The following is a 17103-nucleotide window of genomic DNA, read 5'->3' on the forward strand; positions in this document are numbered from 1 at the left end:
GTGGGACTTTGCTGTGTGTAAATAGTTCTGCCACCTTGCTGTGTGTACATAGTTCTGCCACCTTCTCTATATTATAATAGTGGTTACACTTTAAAAGTACTTCACTGGCTGTCAAGCGCTTTGGTGCAATATAAATGCAAATTTATTTTTTCCCATTCCCTTATCGATCACTGGTTCCATTTCGAAGATATTTCTAGTAAGGTCAACTTATAATTACAAAATTTTTTATTGTCACCTGTTTACCTCTATTCATTACCACTGCATTCCTGATTAAGGCCTCTGCCTTGCTATATCATCTGATGTCTGAGATCTCCTTCCCTATGCCATTCTTCACATCTCAATGTTTCTGCTCCTATGTAGTTCCCATTAACTATAACCGATGAAAGACCATTGAATCCTTTCGAATAAATGATCTGGAGTATATTGGTGCTTGTTAAAACCTGAAAGTTGCTTGCCCATTTTTTTTTTATTAATAAGGAAAATAACCACTTGGTTATTCTTCAAGTGATCCATTGGTAGCATTATGGAAGACCAATAAATAATAACAGAGAATATTACTGAAGGAGCAGGAATTTTTCAATTTGAAAATCTTGAGTTTAGGATCGAAGAACAAAATCACTCGAGGATACTAATTAACTAGTATATTCATCATCATAGGCCGTCCCTCGAAATCGAGGAAGACTTGCTTCCACTCTAAAAGTGAGTTCTCCGGTGAATGAACAGTCTAATATGGGAGCTACAGTCTCTGTCACAGGTGGCACAAACAGTCATTGGAAGAAAGTGTGGGTGGGGAGTCTGATTTGCCGCATGCTCCTTCCGCTGTCTGCACTTGATTTCTGCATGCTCTCGGCGATGAGACTCAAGGTGCTCAGCGCCCTCCCGGATGCTCTTCCTCCACTTAGGGTGGTCTTTGGCCAGGGACTCCCAGGTGTTGGTGGGGATGTTGCACTTAATCCACTTAATCAAGGAGGCTTTGAGGGTGTTCTAGAAACGTTTCTTCTGCCCACCTAGGGCTCGCTTGCCGTGTAGGAGTTCTGAGTAGAGCTTGCTTTGGGAGTCTTGAGTCAGGCATGCGAACACTGTGGCCCGCCCAATGGAGCTGGTCGAGTGTGGGGAGTGCTTCGATGCTGGGGATGTTGACCTGATTGAGAACACTGACGTTGATGTGTCTGTCCTCCCAGGGGATTTGCAGGATCTTGCGGAGATATCGTTGGTAGTATTTCTCCAGAGATTTGAGCTATCTCCTGTATATGGTCCAAATTTCTGAGCCATACAGGAGGGCGGGTATCACTACAGCCCTGTAGACCATAAGCTTGGTGCCAGATTTGAGGGCTTGATCTTCAAACACTCTCTTCCTCAGGCGGCCGAAGGCTGCGCTGGCACACTGGAGGCAGTGTTGAACCTCATCCTTGATGTCTGCCCTTGCTGATGATGGGCTCCCAAGGTATGGAAATGATCCACATTGTCCAGGGCCGCACTGTGGATTTTGATGACTGGGGGCAGTGCTGTGTGGCGGGGTCAGGTTGGTGAAGGATCTTTGTCTTACGGATGTTTAGTGTAAGGCCCATGCTTTCGTACTCCTCGGTGAAGATGTTGACGATGACTTGGAGTTCAGCCTCTGAATGCGCGCAGACTCAAGCGGCGTCTGCGTACTGTAGTTCGACGACAGAATGGGACGGTCTTGGATCTGGCCTGGAGGCGACGAAGGTTGAAAAGGTTCCCACTGGTTCTATAGATTAGTTCCGCTCCAGTAGGGAGCTTGTTGAGAGTGAGGTGGAGCATTGTAGCAAGGAAGATCGAGAAGAGGGTTGGCGCGATGACGCAGCCCTGCTCGACCCCGGTCCGGACGTGGATTGGATTTGTGGTGGATCTATTGGTCAGGATCACGGCTTGCATGTCGTCGTGGAGCAGGCGGAGGATGGCGCCAAATTTTTGGGGGCAGCCGAAACGGAGGAGGACACTCCATAGTCCCTCGAGGTTAACACTGTCAAAGGCCTTTGTAAGGTCAAAGAAGGCCATGTACAAGGGTTGGTGCTGTTCCCCGCATTTCTCTTGCAGTTGTCGCACTGTAAAGATCATGTCCGTTGTACCCCATAGTGGACGAAATCCGCACTGTGACTCCGGGATGAGCTCCTCAGCCACAGGGAGAAGACGGTTGATGAGGATTCTCGCGATGACTTTCCCAGTGGCTGACAACAGGGAGATTCCTCTGTAGTTGCCGCAGTCGGACTTGTCCCCTTTTTTTAAAGATGGTCACAATTACTGCATCTCTAAGATCTCCCGGCATGCTCGCCTCCTTCCAGATGAGAGAGATGAGGTCATACATTCATGCCAATAGTGCCTCTCCGCCATACTTTAGTGCATCAGCGGGTATTCCATCCGCTCCCGGTGCCTTGTTCTTGAGCTGACGGATGGCCTTTTCTACCTCGTGCAGGGCTGGGTTTTGCTGAGATGGTGGCGGGTAGCATGCTGCGGGATGGAGTCGAGGACAGTCGTGTCAAAGGCAGAGTCCCGATTAAGGAGATCTTCCAAGTGTTCCTTCCAGCGTGTGATGACTGTTTCGGTTTCCTTGATGAGTGTTTCCCGTTCTTAGCCAGCAGTGGGGTGGGGCCTTGGGCGCTTGGGCCGTAGGTGAAGAATCCTCGCACATCATGGCTGTCGGCCAGCTGCTGAATCTCCTGTGCTTTCTCCACCCACCATCTATTCTTCAGGTCGCGGGTTTTTTGTTGGACCTCGGCCTTAAGCCATCTCTAAAGCTGCTTTGCTGCTCCCAAGTTGGGTTGTTGATTTAGTATATTAAGGGATGCAGCAAGCTGTAGAATGATAACAGTTTGGATGAAGCTTCAGTCTGTAATAACTTGTTGCTCAAAGTAAGTGTTGTATATCTGACCAGAAACAGAAATTAAACACGCAATCCTTCAATTCTAGTTCTCCCTGTTTCTGTATTGCAGGTAGATAGTGGAGTATTCAGTGCAGGACTGACCAGTTCATGCTACTCAGATGCCTTTTCTTCTATCAGGAAGGAGAATGGGATGAAGGATTCCAAATTTAATACTGATTTCAATGATTCTATTTTTACAGACATCAGGTATTTAAAAAAAAAAACTGCCTTGATCAATGTAAGATGTTATTTTACAAATGTACGATTATTTTGAAGTTGACTTGTAAAGCGTGTCTTCAAAAATGGAGGTACATTAGATGTATACTGCCTGTTTTTATTCTAACTCATGACATCAGCTCAGTTTAAAAAAATATTATTTTAATATTGAGGTTGAAATTTTAACCTGACTTAACACCAATTAACATTAGTTCTCTTTTCAGTTTGTGCCTTCAACACAAACAAGGATGTATGTCGGTACATATGTACTGATTGAACAATTCTAAAGCCAAAGCCTTTTTGGGATCATCTCTCCCACTGACTTGCTATGTAGTTGGAAGTAAAAAAATGTCTACTTTCTCTGTTGAAACATGAAAGTACCCAGAGAAGAATTTGATCCATCCAGGTTGGGATGACAGCTACAAACTGAAGCAATTTTCTTCTTTTCATAACCTAAGTGGCAACATCAAGCATACTCAAAGAGTAATCATCGACACAGAAATTGCATCAGTTCCTCCTACTTCGTCCAACAATGTGTCTTAGTTTGAAACTTCAAAGAGAACTCGTAATGCAGAATATCCAGCCTTTTGAAGCGAGGAACTGTGTAGATAAGGCAAAGCCATTGAGTGGGCTGCATAAAATGACACAATAATCTGAGCCCTTGTACACACAAAAAGGCAAGAACCCACACACACAGCGAGATTCTCAAAAGTAACCCCCCCCCACATGGGTATGGTAGTGTTGTGGTTCTGTTACTGGATTCAGAGGCCTGGGCGAATAATCCAGAGAATGTGAGTTTATAATCCCACAGTGGCAGTTTGAGAATTTGAATTCAGTTTATTTTTAAAATCTGGAAATATAAAGCTCGTATCAGTAAAGGTGGCCATGAAGTTGTGGGATTTTCGTAAAAACCCACTGGTTCACTAATGTCCTTTAGGGAAGGAAATCTGTTGTCCTTACGGTCATATAGGTCTGGCCTATATGTGACTCCAGTCCCAATCCAACATAATTGACTCTTAACTGTCTCCTGAAGTGGCCTAGAAAGCCATGCTGCTCATGGTAAATAGAGATGGGCGATAATACTGGCCTCGCCAGCGATGCCCACCTTCAGAGATTGAATAAAGGGATGGAGGCAAAGCGAAGTCTTCTACACAAAAAAACAAGCTCCCATTCTTCCTCTAAAGCCTATGAAACATGGTACCTACAGCTCTTTGAAGTTCATGGATTTTGACCAAAGAGCAGTCTTTTTCTTGTCCCCAGTGGCTGAGAGCTAGAGCTGTCCAGAGCTGCTGAACTGGAGTTTTCACACAACTTCAAAGAAGACAGTAACCAGCAGGAGCTTCATGGTCCAGATCAAGGGAGCTTATGGGCCACGTTAATCTGTGGATAGCACTGTTGGAATGGGCCAGTGTGAAAAATTCTCAAAACTATCTTTGTGGTCTGTGAGAGTGAGAGTGACAGTTTGTGTCACGCAGTTTTGTGCAGTGGACGCCTGAAGCTGGATTGAATCTGCTGAGTGTTCTTTCACATAGGACCCTTGCAGCCAGCAGAATTGGGATCCTCGTTTTACTGGCTTCGGCTAGAGTCCAAACCATTTCAGGAATCCAGAGGTAAAAAGATCGTGAGTTGCACTATTACACCCTCTAGTGTCCAAAGCACACACCTTCAGTGGATAATGGAGAAAAGAAACCAGACTCTTCCTGGAAACCACGCAACAAGAGTCCTGGAAAATGTGCACAAAGGTTAAAATGTTCCTAGTAAAACCATTGTTCACAAGAATTACTGCTTCAAATTGCTCTACTACCCCCATCTCCACCCCAAAAGTAGATACATTATTAAATGCCACAATATAACATTCTTGTTGGTTGTGAGGCATGCTGTGCGTCAAAGGGAGATTTGGGCTTTTTTTTCCAGAAGGGGGGAAAATTGAGGCAATAAATTACATAGAATTTTATAGCACAGAATCAGGCCATTCAACCAAACAGTTCTATGCCAGTGTTTATGCTCCATACAAGTCTCCTCCCATCTTACTTTTCACTATCAATGCATTCTTGTATTTCTTTCTCCCTAGCTTCCCACTAAATGCATCTATGCTGTTTGCCTCAACCACTCCATGTGGTAGTGAATTCCACATTCCCGCCACTGAGTGCAGAAGTTTCTCCTGAATTCCTTCTTCGATTTATTAGTGACTATCTTATATTTATGGGTGACTAATTTTGGATTCCCACAAGTGAAAACATCTTCTTTACGTCTACTGTATCGAACCCTTTCATAATTAAAACAATTAAAAGCATTTTTATTCCTTCACGGGATGTGGACATCGCTGGCAAGCCCCGCGTGTATTGCCCATCCCTAGTTGCCCTTGTTGCGCTTTGCAGTGCTGCAGTCCATGTGGTGAAGGTACTCTCACAGTGCTGTTGGGTAGGGAGTTCCAAGATTTTAACCCAGCGATGATGAAGGAACAGCAATAAATTTCAAAGACAGGATGGTGTGAGCCTTGGAGGTGTTGATGTTCCCATGTGCCTGCTGCCTTTTGTTCATCTTGATGGTGGAAATCTCTGGTTTTGGAGAAGCTGTCTAAGAAGCCTTGGTGAGTTGCTGCAGTGCATCTTGTAGATGGTACACACAGCAGCCATGGTGCACCGGTGGTGGAAGGAGTGAATGTCTGAGGTGATGGATGGGCTACCGATCAAGTGGACTGCTTTGTCCTGAATAGTGTTGAGCTTCTTGAGGGTTGTTGGAGCTGTGCTCATCCAGGCAAGTGGAAAGTATTCCATCATACTCCTGACTTGTGCATTGTAAGTGGTGGAAAGACTTTGGAAAGTTAGGAGGTGAGACACTCACCACAGAACACCCAGTCTCTGACCTGCTCTTATTAGCCACAGTATGTATGTAGCTGGTCCAATTAAGTTTTTGGTCAATGGTGACCCCCAGGATGTTGATGGTGTGGGATTTGAAGATGGTAATGACATTGAATGTCAAAGGCAGGTAGTTGGACTCTCTTATTGGAGAATGTCATTGCCTGGCACTTGTGTGGCGCGAATGCAACTCGCCACCTATCAGCCCAAGATGGGATGTTGTCCAGGCCTTGCTGCACACGGACACGATTGCTTCATTATCTGAGGAATTGCGAATGGAACTGAACAGTGTTCCATTATCAGCGAACATCCCTACTTCTTCCCTTATGATGGAGAGAAGGTCATTAATGAAGCAGTTGAAAATGGTTGGGCCGAGGACACTGCCCTGAGGATCTCCTGCAGCGATGACCTGGGGCTGAGAAGATTAACCTCCAGAAACCACAACTATCTTCCTTTGTGCTAGGTATGAGTCTAGCCAGTGGAGAGTTTTCCCCTTGATCCCCATTGATTTCAGTTTTACGAGGGTTCCTTGGTTCCATACTTGGTCAAATGCTGTCTTGATGTCCAGGGCAGTCACTCTCTCCTCACCTCTGGAATCAGCTCTTTGTCCATGTTTGGACCAAGGCTGTAATTTGGATTAGGGTGGTCCTGGCAGAACCCAAACTAAGCATCGGTGACCAAGTTATTGCTGAGTAAGTGCTGCTTGATAGTACTGTCGATGACGCGTTCCATCACTTGATTGATGATTGAGAGTAGGCTGATGGGACGGTAACTTTAAAGACCTCTCAGGCTTCTCTTTTCCTGCAGAAAAGAGCCCCAATCTGTTCAGTCTTTCCGGGTAGTTATATCCTCTCAATTCAAATATCAACCTTGTAAATCTTCTTTGCGTTTTCTCCAGTGCTACTATATCTTTTTTGTAAGGTGGTGGCCAGAACTTTGCCCAGTATCCCAAGTGTGGTCTAACCAATGCTTTATATGTTTAAAATAACTTGCCTGTTTTTATTCCTCTAGAAATGAACCCCAGTGCTTTGTTTGTACTTTTTATGGCTTTGTTAACCTGCGTTGCTACTTTTTAATGAATCTGTATCCCTAGATCCCTTTGCTCTTCTACCCCATTTAGACTTCTTTTCCAATAAGTAGGTGGTCTCTTTGTTCTGTCTACCAAAATGCACCACCTCACAGTGATCGATATTGAAATGTATTTGCTTACACGTGCATTCTGCAAGTTTGTTAATGTCTTCTTATACTTTGTCGCCGTTTTTCTCAGTATAAACTACAGCCCCTAATTTGAATGTGATCTGCATATTTTGATATTCCTGAGGCCAAATTACTTATGTAAATGATGAACAACAGTGTCCCTGTGGAACATCAGTTCCCACCACCGTTTGTAAGTCTGAGTAACCACCTTTAACCCCTACTGTGTTTTCTGTTAGCCAATCTGCTATCCATTTGGCTACTTGTCCCCTGGCTCCACACCTTAGTCCTGAGTCTACTCTGTGGTACCTCATCAACAGTCCTTTGAAAGCCCATGTGTAATACATCCACTAATGAATGATCTTTAATTATGTAATGTGCTCTACAATATATGATAACTTGCAAGTAAAGACGTGGTCAGGGAGTTTTTTACTTTTTTTGAAAATATGTCTAATTTATAGCTTTTTGGACTAAAATTATTCTCCTTGCAGGCATAAAAAATTAGCAATGAAAGATGCTGAATTTCAGAAGCTGGAATCCAGCCCGACCCACAGCAAAGTTTCAAAGCAACAATGTAGTGACGTTTTAGGCAAACGTTACGATGTGTTGGATAGAATAAGCCCAGAACTAATATCAAATAGAAGTAAGAAAGGTAAGTTTGCACTTGGTTGGAGGGAGGGGGGAAATAAAGGTGATGGAGACAATTTAATCACAGCACAGTAGTAAAAAGCTTCTAGGCCTGTAGGTTTTCTCCGAAAGATGTGAAAATATTTTCTTTTTAAATACGTTATTGTCCATATCCTTTTACATGATGGATGAACTATTTCAATTATAGCACCACATGTTTGAAGAGTCTGTGCCTTCAGGAAGGGACTGAAGAAAAATTGGTAAGGGAGGGGGAGATGGACACTGGGGATTGAAGGAGGCTATATGTTTCCTTTTATTAAAGAGTAATTTCACTTTATAAAAAAAAGGAATTAGAAACTGTAATATATTTATGCTTGGGGTCACCTGATACCAGTGGACGCCACTGTCTGATATCATGCAGGTAATACAGGAAGTCAACTCTTATACTTATACTTATCCAAGGTGGGAATAAAAGCAATTGGGTACACACCCGAGGCAGTTTATAATAACAGGACTCGTGTTATTACATTGGCGACGAGGATGGGATTCATTGCCGACTTACGACGTCTTGCTGAGCCATGTAAGTTCGGGAACATGCTGGAAGACATGTTGAGAAACTTTTTCGTGATAGGCATCAACCATGATGTGATTCTTCAGAAATTATTGGCCGAAGAGAAACTGGACTTGAAAAAGGCCATCACAATTGCCCAGGCATGCATGATTGTGACCCCAAGTATAAATATATTACAGAAACATAATAAGACATGACCAATGCAGAGACCTTTGGAAAGGATATTCATTATATAATGGTTCAGTCTGCATCTGGTCCTCATAGGGAAGACTTGTCTGTTCTTAAAACATTTAATATGTGAGTGCTATTCCATCTATAATCCCGATTCCTGTTTTTGAAGATGACAAGAAACAAAGGGAGATTAATAATTGGAGATTTATAACTATTGTCCAAAATTGTTTTGTTTCTAAGATTTTAAGCAAAGGAGTCAAGCAAATAGTATTTGCCTTAATCACGACAAATGGGCTTTATATCAGCACCAACGCATAGCATAAATGCTGCAGTGCTGAACAGTACAGCTGGCATAAAATGCTATGATCACGGGGTGGTTGTTCTATTGTAATGGTCAAGCTTCTGTCACTATAAGCTGACACTATGATAAGATTGCAAAATCCAGAGAAAATGAAAGGTCTTGTTGATCTAAATTCTGACTTCTCGAGATGGGAATAACCCTGTTTTCAGAGCTATGTTATGAACTGTGGAACATTGTGATAAATCTGCTTAATTCTGTCCTGACTGATCATCACTCACACTTTATAGCAAGGGTCACTAAATAGTGACCAGGAGCACTCCCCCTCATCCCAGCTCTGTCATGCTGATGTTCAGCTTCACTCCCCTACTGCACTGTTGAGGTCAACTAACTCAGCACAAACCTAGGGGCCAAGATTGGGACATTACATAATTTTTCTAAAACAAAAGCTCTTGGGCATTATAACTGGTCATACTTTATTAGAATTATTGTTATTTTACAAACCTTTCTTTTGCTAATTCTAACACTTGGTCAGAGGACAGAAAGTTCTTGGAACAGCATTTAGAAGAGGAGCGATGTAGACAAAAAGAAGTTGAGGAACTGCAGACAGAATTATTGGAGGCAGAGGCTACAATCTCAACATTACAGACTCGGATGACTGAACAGATAAATCATTTTCAGCAGATACAAGAGCAACTGTTGGAAAAAAGCAAATGCATTGGAAAGGTGGAACAGGAGGTCCGTAAGTTGCACATCCAAATAATGAAATATTGTTAAAGTCCCCAACTCCATTTTAGTATATGTACTTTTTTTTTTCACCTTGTCCAAATGGACATTTCTGATTTGTGAACCTGGGTAGTAAGGTTACTTAATCATGTGAGACATCATGAGTGAATGAAAACCTGTCCTTGTTTTGATAGTCATGCACACACTTTCTTGTGTGGACTTGGAAGAGTGTGCTCCCTCCTCCCCACAGTAGTATTTGTAATGCCACATCTCCTGTCCTGCCTGATGTCCAACTCCACTGATATCAGAGATTGAATCTGGAGAACCTCTGATCAGTATAAGTTAGTTCCAGATCACATGATGCATTTTATCCATATAGGAATTGTAGGATTTGCTTACCAGCTATGCTGATTTATTACTGCTATGACTCTTGAGTTTTATTGTTGACATCTCAATATGGGGAAATCAGAAGAAAAAAATGGATGCTTTGAGATTGCATTCACTGATAAATAGCAAGATGTAGATCATTTTGTGGTTGTAGCAGTAGAAGTGGTAGCACTATCACCACGCCTAGTTCTTTTGTAAGCAATTTGCAACTTAAAAAAAAATGTTTGGACACAAGCATGCTTCGAATTGTTTGTATTTCTAGACTATTGAGGCGGATTGTAATGTTTATACTACTAACTCATCCAATGCTGCCATTGTGGAAATGCACCCATTAAAGGTTAAGCCTGGAGAGTTGTTAGGCTAGAAATTCGGCGACTTTGCAACCGGGTTTTTGGTGCTATTTCACCATATTTGGAGAAAAACCGATCGACGGGAACTTTGGGCACCTTTGTGCGATAGCGCTTTCCATGTCCCACTGGGGATAGGAAGGCCGCCGTGCAAGACCCGAAATAGCGTTTTCGCCAGAAATTTGGCGCTCTCCGCACCCGTATTCTGTGCCCAGAATACAGACAGGGAAAAACCTATCGTTGCAGCCCTGCCAGCAGCGGTAAGTATGAAGACCTGCAAAAATGTAAGTTAAAGTTTTACATTATTTAATTATTTTTCAGCGATTTAGTAGCTAAGGGTTTTGTGAATGTTTTGTGAATTTTTTTTTCCAATTTTTTTTTGGTGTTTTCCTCCCTCCCTAGGTGCCTCTCGCAGCACTGTCGACCTCGGACTAAAGTTGTTGAAATTCGCGGTTTGCGCCGTGAATCCTCGTGCAATGCCGATTCTTATCGCTGCACAAATTAACGGTTGAATATCCATCCGTCCTACCAATGGTAGCGAAGTGAAAACGGTAATTTTGGAAAAAAAATACCGCAAACTGAATTTCTAGCCCATTATGTTTTTAGGATTTTACTCCGAGATTTTCCTTATGCTAAGTGTCAAAGACAACGCGCATAAGTGAGTCCCTGCTCCCTTCAAAACGGTGTACCTTTTATGGGCTCAAGTATCGGCCTGAGTTGCTCCTATTTTTTTGGAGCAGCTAGTTTAGAATGGAGCATCTTAGAAATTGCAATTCTCGGCACTTAGTTTGCTCCAGTTCTAGTGAGTTAAAATGGTTTCATTGTAGAACAGATTTTCTTTTCAAAAGGGGGCGTGTCCAGGCACTTACACCTGTTTTGCAAGTTTAGGCAGTAAAAGATTACTCCAAACTAAGTTAGAATGGAGTAAGTGTAGATTTTTGTATGCTCAGAAAAACCTTGCCTACACTTACAAATCAGGCGTAGGTTACAAATCAGGCGAAGGGTCGGGGGGGGGCGAGGGACGGCGGAAGGGAAGTAATTAAATTTTACAAGCATTCAATAGTCTCACTTCTACAAATAAAGAGCAATCCTGAATAATAAATGAAAAATAAAGCAAATAATAAAAAAATTAAATTTTCCTACCTGTCTGAAGCAGCAGCAGCAGCCTCTGAGCTGAGAAGTTATTTTTATAGGGCCATTCGGCCAGGAGACGGGGGTGGGACACGGTTCGGTCGGGCCATACACCGGCAGCACAGCAGCCTCCAGAGCTGCAAAGTGATTTTTATAGGCTGTAGGCCGTTCGGCCAGGAGACAGGGGAGGCGTACAAAGCACCGGGAGGGAGAGCCAGCCAGCCAGCAAGTTTAAAAGTTACATTTGTAATTCAAGTATGGGTGCTGCATTATCAACACCACAGATTATGCAATGGTTCGCCATCAATTCACTGCATAGGAGAGAATTGATTAGAGCTCACCGCACCAGGAACATCATAGTCCGCAGGCTGATGGGCAGGAGACCTTACCCACGTCGGCAATATCGAGCCAGGCGTTCGTACCTGGACATGAGCGAGGCTGATTGTGTCAAAAGGCTGCATTTCCGTAGAGAAGTTGTCGCTGAGATCTGTGATATGCTGAGAGCAGATTTGAAGCCTAAAAGCAGAACGCCGACTGCCTTGTCTGTTGAAGTGAAGGTAACAGCTGCACTTGCCTTCTATGCCTTGGGATCGCTTCAAGCTCGAACTGGAGATGTGTGCGCCATCTCTCAACGTGCAATACATGCCTGTGTTTACCAGGTCACGGCTGCACTGTATGCACGGAGGAATGACTTCATCAAGTTCCCAAAGACTGTACAAGCAATGCATGACAGGGCTGTGGGCTTCGTCAGGATTACTGGCTTCCCAAAGGTACAGGGCTGCATTGATTGTACCCACATCGCCTTGGGAGCACCTGTGGAGGATTCCGAGCAGTACAGGAATAGAAAAGGTTTCCATTCCATCAATGTGCAGTTCGTGTGTGACGACAAGCAGCGCATGTCAGTTGATGCGAGATACCCTGGCAGCACCCATGATGCGTTCATCCTACGCGACAGCATTATATCTGACATGTTTGAGCAGCAGCCAGAAGGACAGAGCTGGCTACTGGGAGACAAAGGGTACGGCCTGACCACCTGGCTCATGACATCCCTACGCGTGACACGGATGGAAGCTGACCATCAATACAATATGGCGCACATTGCGACACGCAGCATCATAGAGAGGACCGTTGGCATCTTGAAACAGCGTTTCCGATGCCTGGACCATTCCGGAGGCTACTTGCAATAATCACCAGAACCTATGCAAGGGGTTGAAACTCTGATGCCCGCTAATGTGGGCTCGTAAATATTAATTTGGAAGGTCTCCCCTGAAGACATTTCAGTCATCGCCATCTGCAGCCAGTCTGGATCATCCTCATTTGGTTCTTCTGGTTCTTGTTCTGGATCTTCAGGGTTGGCATCGTCATCATCATCGTCTGCAAAATATATCAGAACAAGCAAATGTTTATCAGCAGAGGAGGGAGCAGGATGGGTGGCATGAGTACTCTCACACATAGCAGGCCAGGCAGCAGGTTGATTTAAAGGGCCACGATGCATTTTCAGGACTTGCCCTCTTCCTCGCGTGCGGGCCCAGCTTGTGCTGTACCAATTGCTTTTCTCCATGTACGACTCATCATAGCAGCTACCCTCTGTTCCAAGGGTGTTAGTGGATGCAGATCTGGTGGGCCTCCTCCTGTCCGAGTTCTTTCCCTTTTGTTGTGGGCCAATTTCTTCTGCAAAGATTAAAATATAACTTTTTACAGAGTGCGTCTTTCTGCAGGGTGGGACATATACAGATAGTCACTTTTACAATTATGATTCCATTTAAAAAAAAATGAAAATATTACTTACACTAACTACTTGACCAAGGTTGTGCCATTTCTTTTTACACTGGTTTCCAGATCTAATGGTATGCACCACTGCGCAGTAATCTTCTGCGACTTGGTTCCAGCGTTTCTTCATTTCTTTGGGTGGCACTTTTACGCGACCTCTGTTGCTGGTATCCAGCTCCTGCCATCTCTGCTCAATTACGTTAACTAATGTTTCCACTTCCTCATGCAAGAAATTCTTTGTTCTTGGTGTTCCATTGCTGTATTCAATTGACACTCTGATTTTTCAAAACACACAGTCCTTATTTTGTATGCACCTATGCAGCACCTGTTCTGGAAGTTTAGCAGCAAAAAGCAGCACTCACTGATTTCAGCAGGTGATCTCTTTAACAGTGCTGCTAAAAGCACTCCAGGCACAAAAAATCACCAAAAGTTCACTCACAGGCCTTTCCACAGCTCCACAAAACAAATCAGCACTTTTCCTCATTTACTTTTAAAAATGCTCGAGTGCCAATGTTTGTGTCTCACTGCGCACGCTCCAGCGCGCGTGCGCATGGCTGCCGGCACGATGTCGTCTGCTCGGATGTAGCCCCGCCCCCCTGCAGTCTCAGAATCGGCGCCACACTTTGGCCCCGCCCCCCCGCAGATCTCTCCACGCCGCACCGAGCTGGAAGCAAGCTACTGCGAACCGGAGAGTTGCTCCGTAAGTTTTTGACCCGCTTTTGAGCGCGGAAAACAGGCGTGGATCTCTGGGCTGCACATTTTACACATTCAATTTGAGCCAGTGTAAGTGAGTTAGTTAGGATTTTTTAGTTTAGTTTAGTTTTTTTTCCCCAAAGGAGGCGTTACCAGCCATCTATGCCCATTTTGGCCATTTAGGCAACTTTGAACAGCTAATAGTTACTCCAAACTAACAGGCCAGTGTATGTGGTCACTTGAGGCTGCACAGAAAAAAACTTGCGGAGAGTTAAGAAATCAGCGCAGGTAGGTACTAATGACTTGACTAAAGAATGTGAATAGGATCAAACAGCTATACAGGACATCATATGACAAACTTCGCAAAGTTAATTTACTATACAACAGAGGCATTCATGGAAGCTTAAACTACAAAAATAAAAGAAGTAAAGAGACAAACATATTTACATAATTTTTTTCAAAATATCCAAATAAAAAATAGAAGTACCTCCTGCTTATAATTCTTATGTTCTTATGAAGGAAAGTATTTTCATCAACAGGATCAAGGAAAATCTTGAGTAAGCTCATTAAAATTACTGGCGGCACTGTTATCCACCCCCCCCCCACCTCCCTGAATCAAAACTCACTCCCCCCCCCCCCAATCAAAACTCCCCGCACCAACCTGTTTGTTGTAGCCTTAGCCTGGGAAGACAGCGGGCCGGCCTATGTGGCAGACCACTCGGCCCGGGATAGGGGCAGGACACATTGGGTCCCACGCTGCGGCACGTATCATCATCATCATCAGGAGCTACTGCACATGCACAAACGCTCCAGTGCGCATGCAGAGAGCTGCCAGCACTGTTTTTCACGCAGGGCCCTAGCTCCTCCCCCTAATCGACAGACCACGCCGCGCCAAGCCATGGGAGAGACCACAGAGCGGCCAGAATCCGGAGACATCTTTTTGGCGTCGTTTTCAGCCCACAAAGTAGGCACATCTCTGGTGAGTGCGCCGAAAAAACAGGTGTAACAATTTTGAGCCCATAGTGATCCCATGGGTCAAAATGGAAACCTGGTTTCTGGATATATTACAAGCCCTCATGAAGGGAGAAAATTGCAGGGTTATGGGGAAAGAGGAGGGGTGTGGAATTAATTGGATAGCTCTTTCAAAGATGGGCCAAATGGCCTCCATGTGCTGTAAGATTCTGTGATATCCCTAGACTGTTGGAATGGGTAGAATGAACAATCAGTCAGTTGCTTAGGCTATGAACTACAGAACATATTTATTGAAAATAACAGATGAGCAGCAGCTGAGACCATACAGCAATTTGCACTGTTTTATCAGAACTTTTAATTTTCCCTCCCTGCTTGAATATAAAATAACAATCTGTAATACTGTGCTAGAGCTACTAATGTTTAATGTGAATCTGTGCCCAATGCATAACTTTTGTATATGGAATTTCATGATACACATGGTCTCTCTCACCCACTATATCAATGCCCGCAATACGTGAAGCAGGAGTATCCTCCCTGGGATGCACCTTTTTGAAAAAATACCAGAAATTAAATAAATCCAAATATGCATCAAATACATTTGCATCAAGCTTTCAAACATCCACAAGAATTAAAACACTAAGGACATTTGCTGCCTTGTGTGTGCACCTCCTCGTGAGTAGGCAGATTCAAATGGAGTAGCTTGTCTTCCCAGGATCAAACTAAATTAGAATTCTGGATGCACTGACAGACTTTCACTCTTCTTCAGAACAATTATTTTAGCCGACTACTTTCACAACAAATCCAGCAGCTTATCATTTGATATCCACCTAAATGACTTGGCCATTAAAATACATTAAAGACATCTATTTCATTACGTATTTACATGTTACTACTGTTATTGGAATACAGTTTCTAGCCCCACACTAAGAAAGTGAATTTTTCTTCCACTGTATCCATTTGTTTCCACCAACAACATTTAAAGTGACTGCCTATATCTTACTCCTTATGTTCTTTTAAAGGAGAAAGTAGCAACCTGTAAGAAAATTGTCGTGTGAATAAACTACACATTAACTAGAGAAAGAATGGGGCCTATTCGAGACCATAAAGGAAATCTGTGTGTGTAGCCGGAAGACATGAGTAGGATTCTTAATGAATACTTTGCATTTGTTTTCACAAAACAGAAGGCGATGCAGACTTTGCAATGAGGGAGGAGCAGTGTAAAATATTAGACGCGATAAACAGAGTGAGAGAGGAAGTATTAAGGGGCTTAGCAGCTTTGAAAGTGGATAAATCCCCAGGCCTGGATGAAATGTATCTCAGGCTGTTAAGAGAAGCAAAAGAGGAAATAGCAGAGGCTCTGACCATCAAGGACTGGAGGACTGCTAATGTTGTAGCTTTGTTCAAAAAGGGAGAAAGGGCTAGACTGAGAAATTACAGGCCAGTCAGCCTAACCTTGGTGGTGGGAAAATTATTGGGAAAAAATCCTGAGGGACAGGATAAGTCTTCATTTGGAAAGATATGAATTTATCAAGGACAGTCAGCATGGATTTGTCAAGGGAAGGTCGTGTCTGACTAACTAGATTGATTTTTTTCGAGGCGGTAACCAGGAGAGTCAGTGAGGGCAGTTCGTATGATGTAGTGTATATGGATTTTAGCAAAGCTTTTGCTAAGGTCCCACATAGAAGGCTGGTCAGGAAAGTAATAACCCATGAGATCCAGGGCAAAATGGCAAGTTGGATCCAAAATTGGCTCTGAGGCAGGAAGCAAAGAGTAATGGTTGATGGGAGTTTTTAATGACTGGAAGGCTGTACCCAGTGGGGTTCTGCAGGGCTCAGTGCTGGGTCCCTTGTTTTTTGTGGTATATATCAATGACTTGGACTTGAATGTTGGGGGTATGATTAAGAAGTTTGCAGATGATACTAAAATAGGCTGTGTGGTTGATAACGAAGAAGAAAGCTTGCAGTGCAGGTCCGCAGTTCCCAGAAGGTAGCAGCCCTGGTAGATAAGGTGGTTAAGTAGGCCTATGGAACACTTTCTTTTATTAGTCAAGGCATGGAATACAAGAGCAAGGAGGTTATGCTTGAACTGTATAAAACACTAGTTAGGCCGCAGCTGGAGTACTGTTTGCAGTTCTGCTCACCACATTACAGGAAATATGTGATTGCTCTGGAAAGGGTGCAGAGGAGATTTATAAGAATGTTGCCTGGTCTGGAGAATTTTGGCTATGTGGAAAGATTGGTGATGCTTTCTTTGGAACTCAA

General features: G+C 43.6%; 1 protein-coding gene across 2 annotated transcripts in view; it reads left to right on the forward strand.

The window, feature by feature from the left end:
* The window catches only part of ccdc18 (coiled-coil domain containing 18), a 235617-nt gene that overhangs the window by 71712 nt on the left and 146802 nt on the right, over positions 1 to 17103 (forward strand). Inside the window, exons 10-12 of one of the 2 annotated variants that reach the window (XM_070886607.1) lie at positions 2952 to 3088; positions 7641 to 7801; positions 9352 to 9554. In XM_070886607.1, the coding sequence (XP_070742708.1) occupies positions 2952 to 3088; positions 7641 to 7801; positions 9352 to 9554 (501 nt within the window). The remainder of the gene's footprint in view (positions 1 to 2951; positions 3089 to 7640; positions 7802 to 9351; positions 9555 to 17103) is intronic. The other variant, XM_070886608.1, reaches the window with a different exon arrangement.

This window comes from Pristiophorus japonicus, chromosome 8 (assembly GCF_044704955.1).
Source record: "Pristiophorus japonicus isolate sPriJap1 chromosome 8, sPriJap1.hap1, whole genome shotgun sequence".
In the NCBI taxonomy this organism is placed as follows: Eukaryota; Metazoa; Chordata; class Chondrichthyes; family Pristiophoridae; genus Pristiophorus; species Pristiophorus japonicus.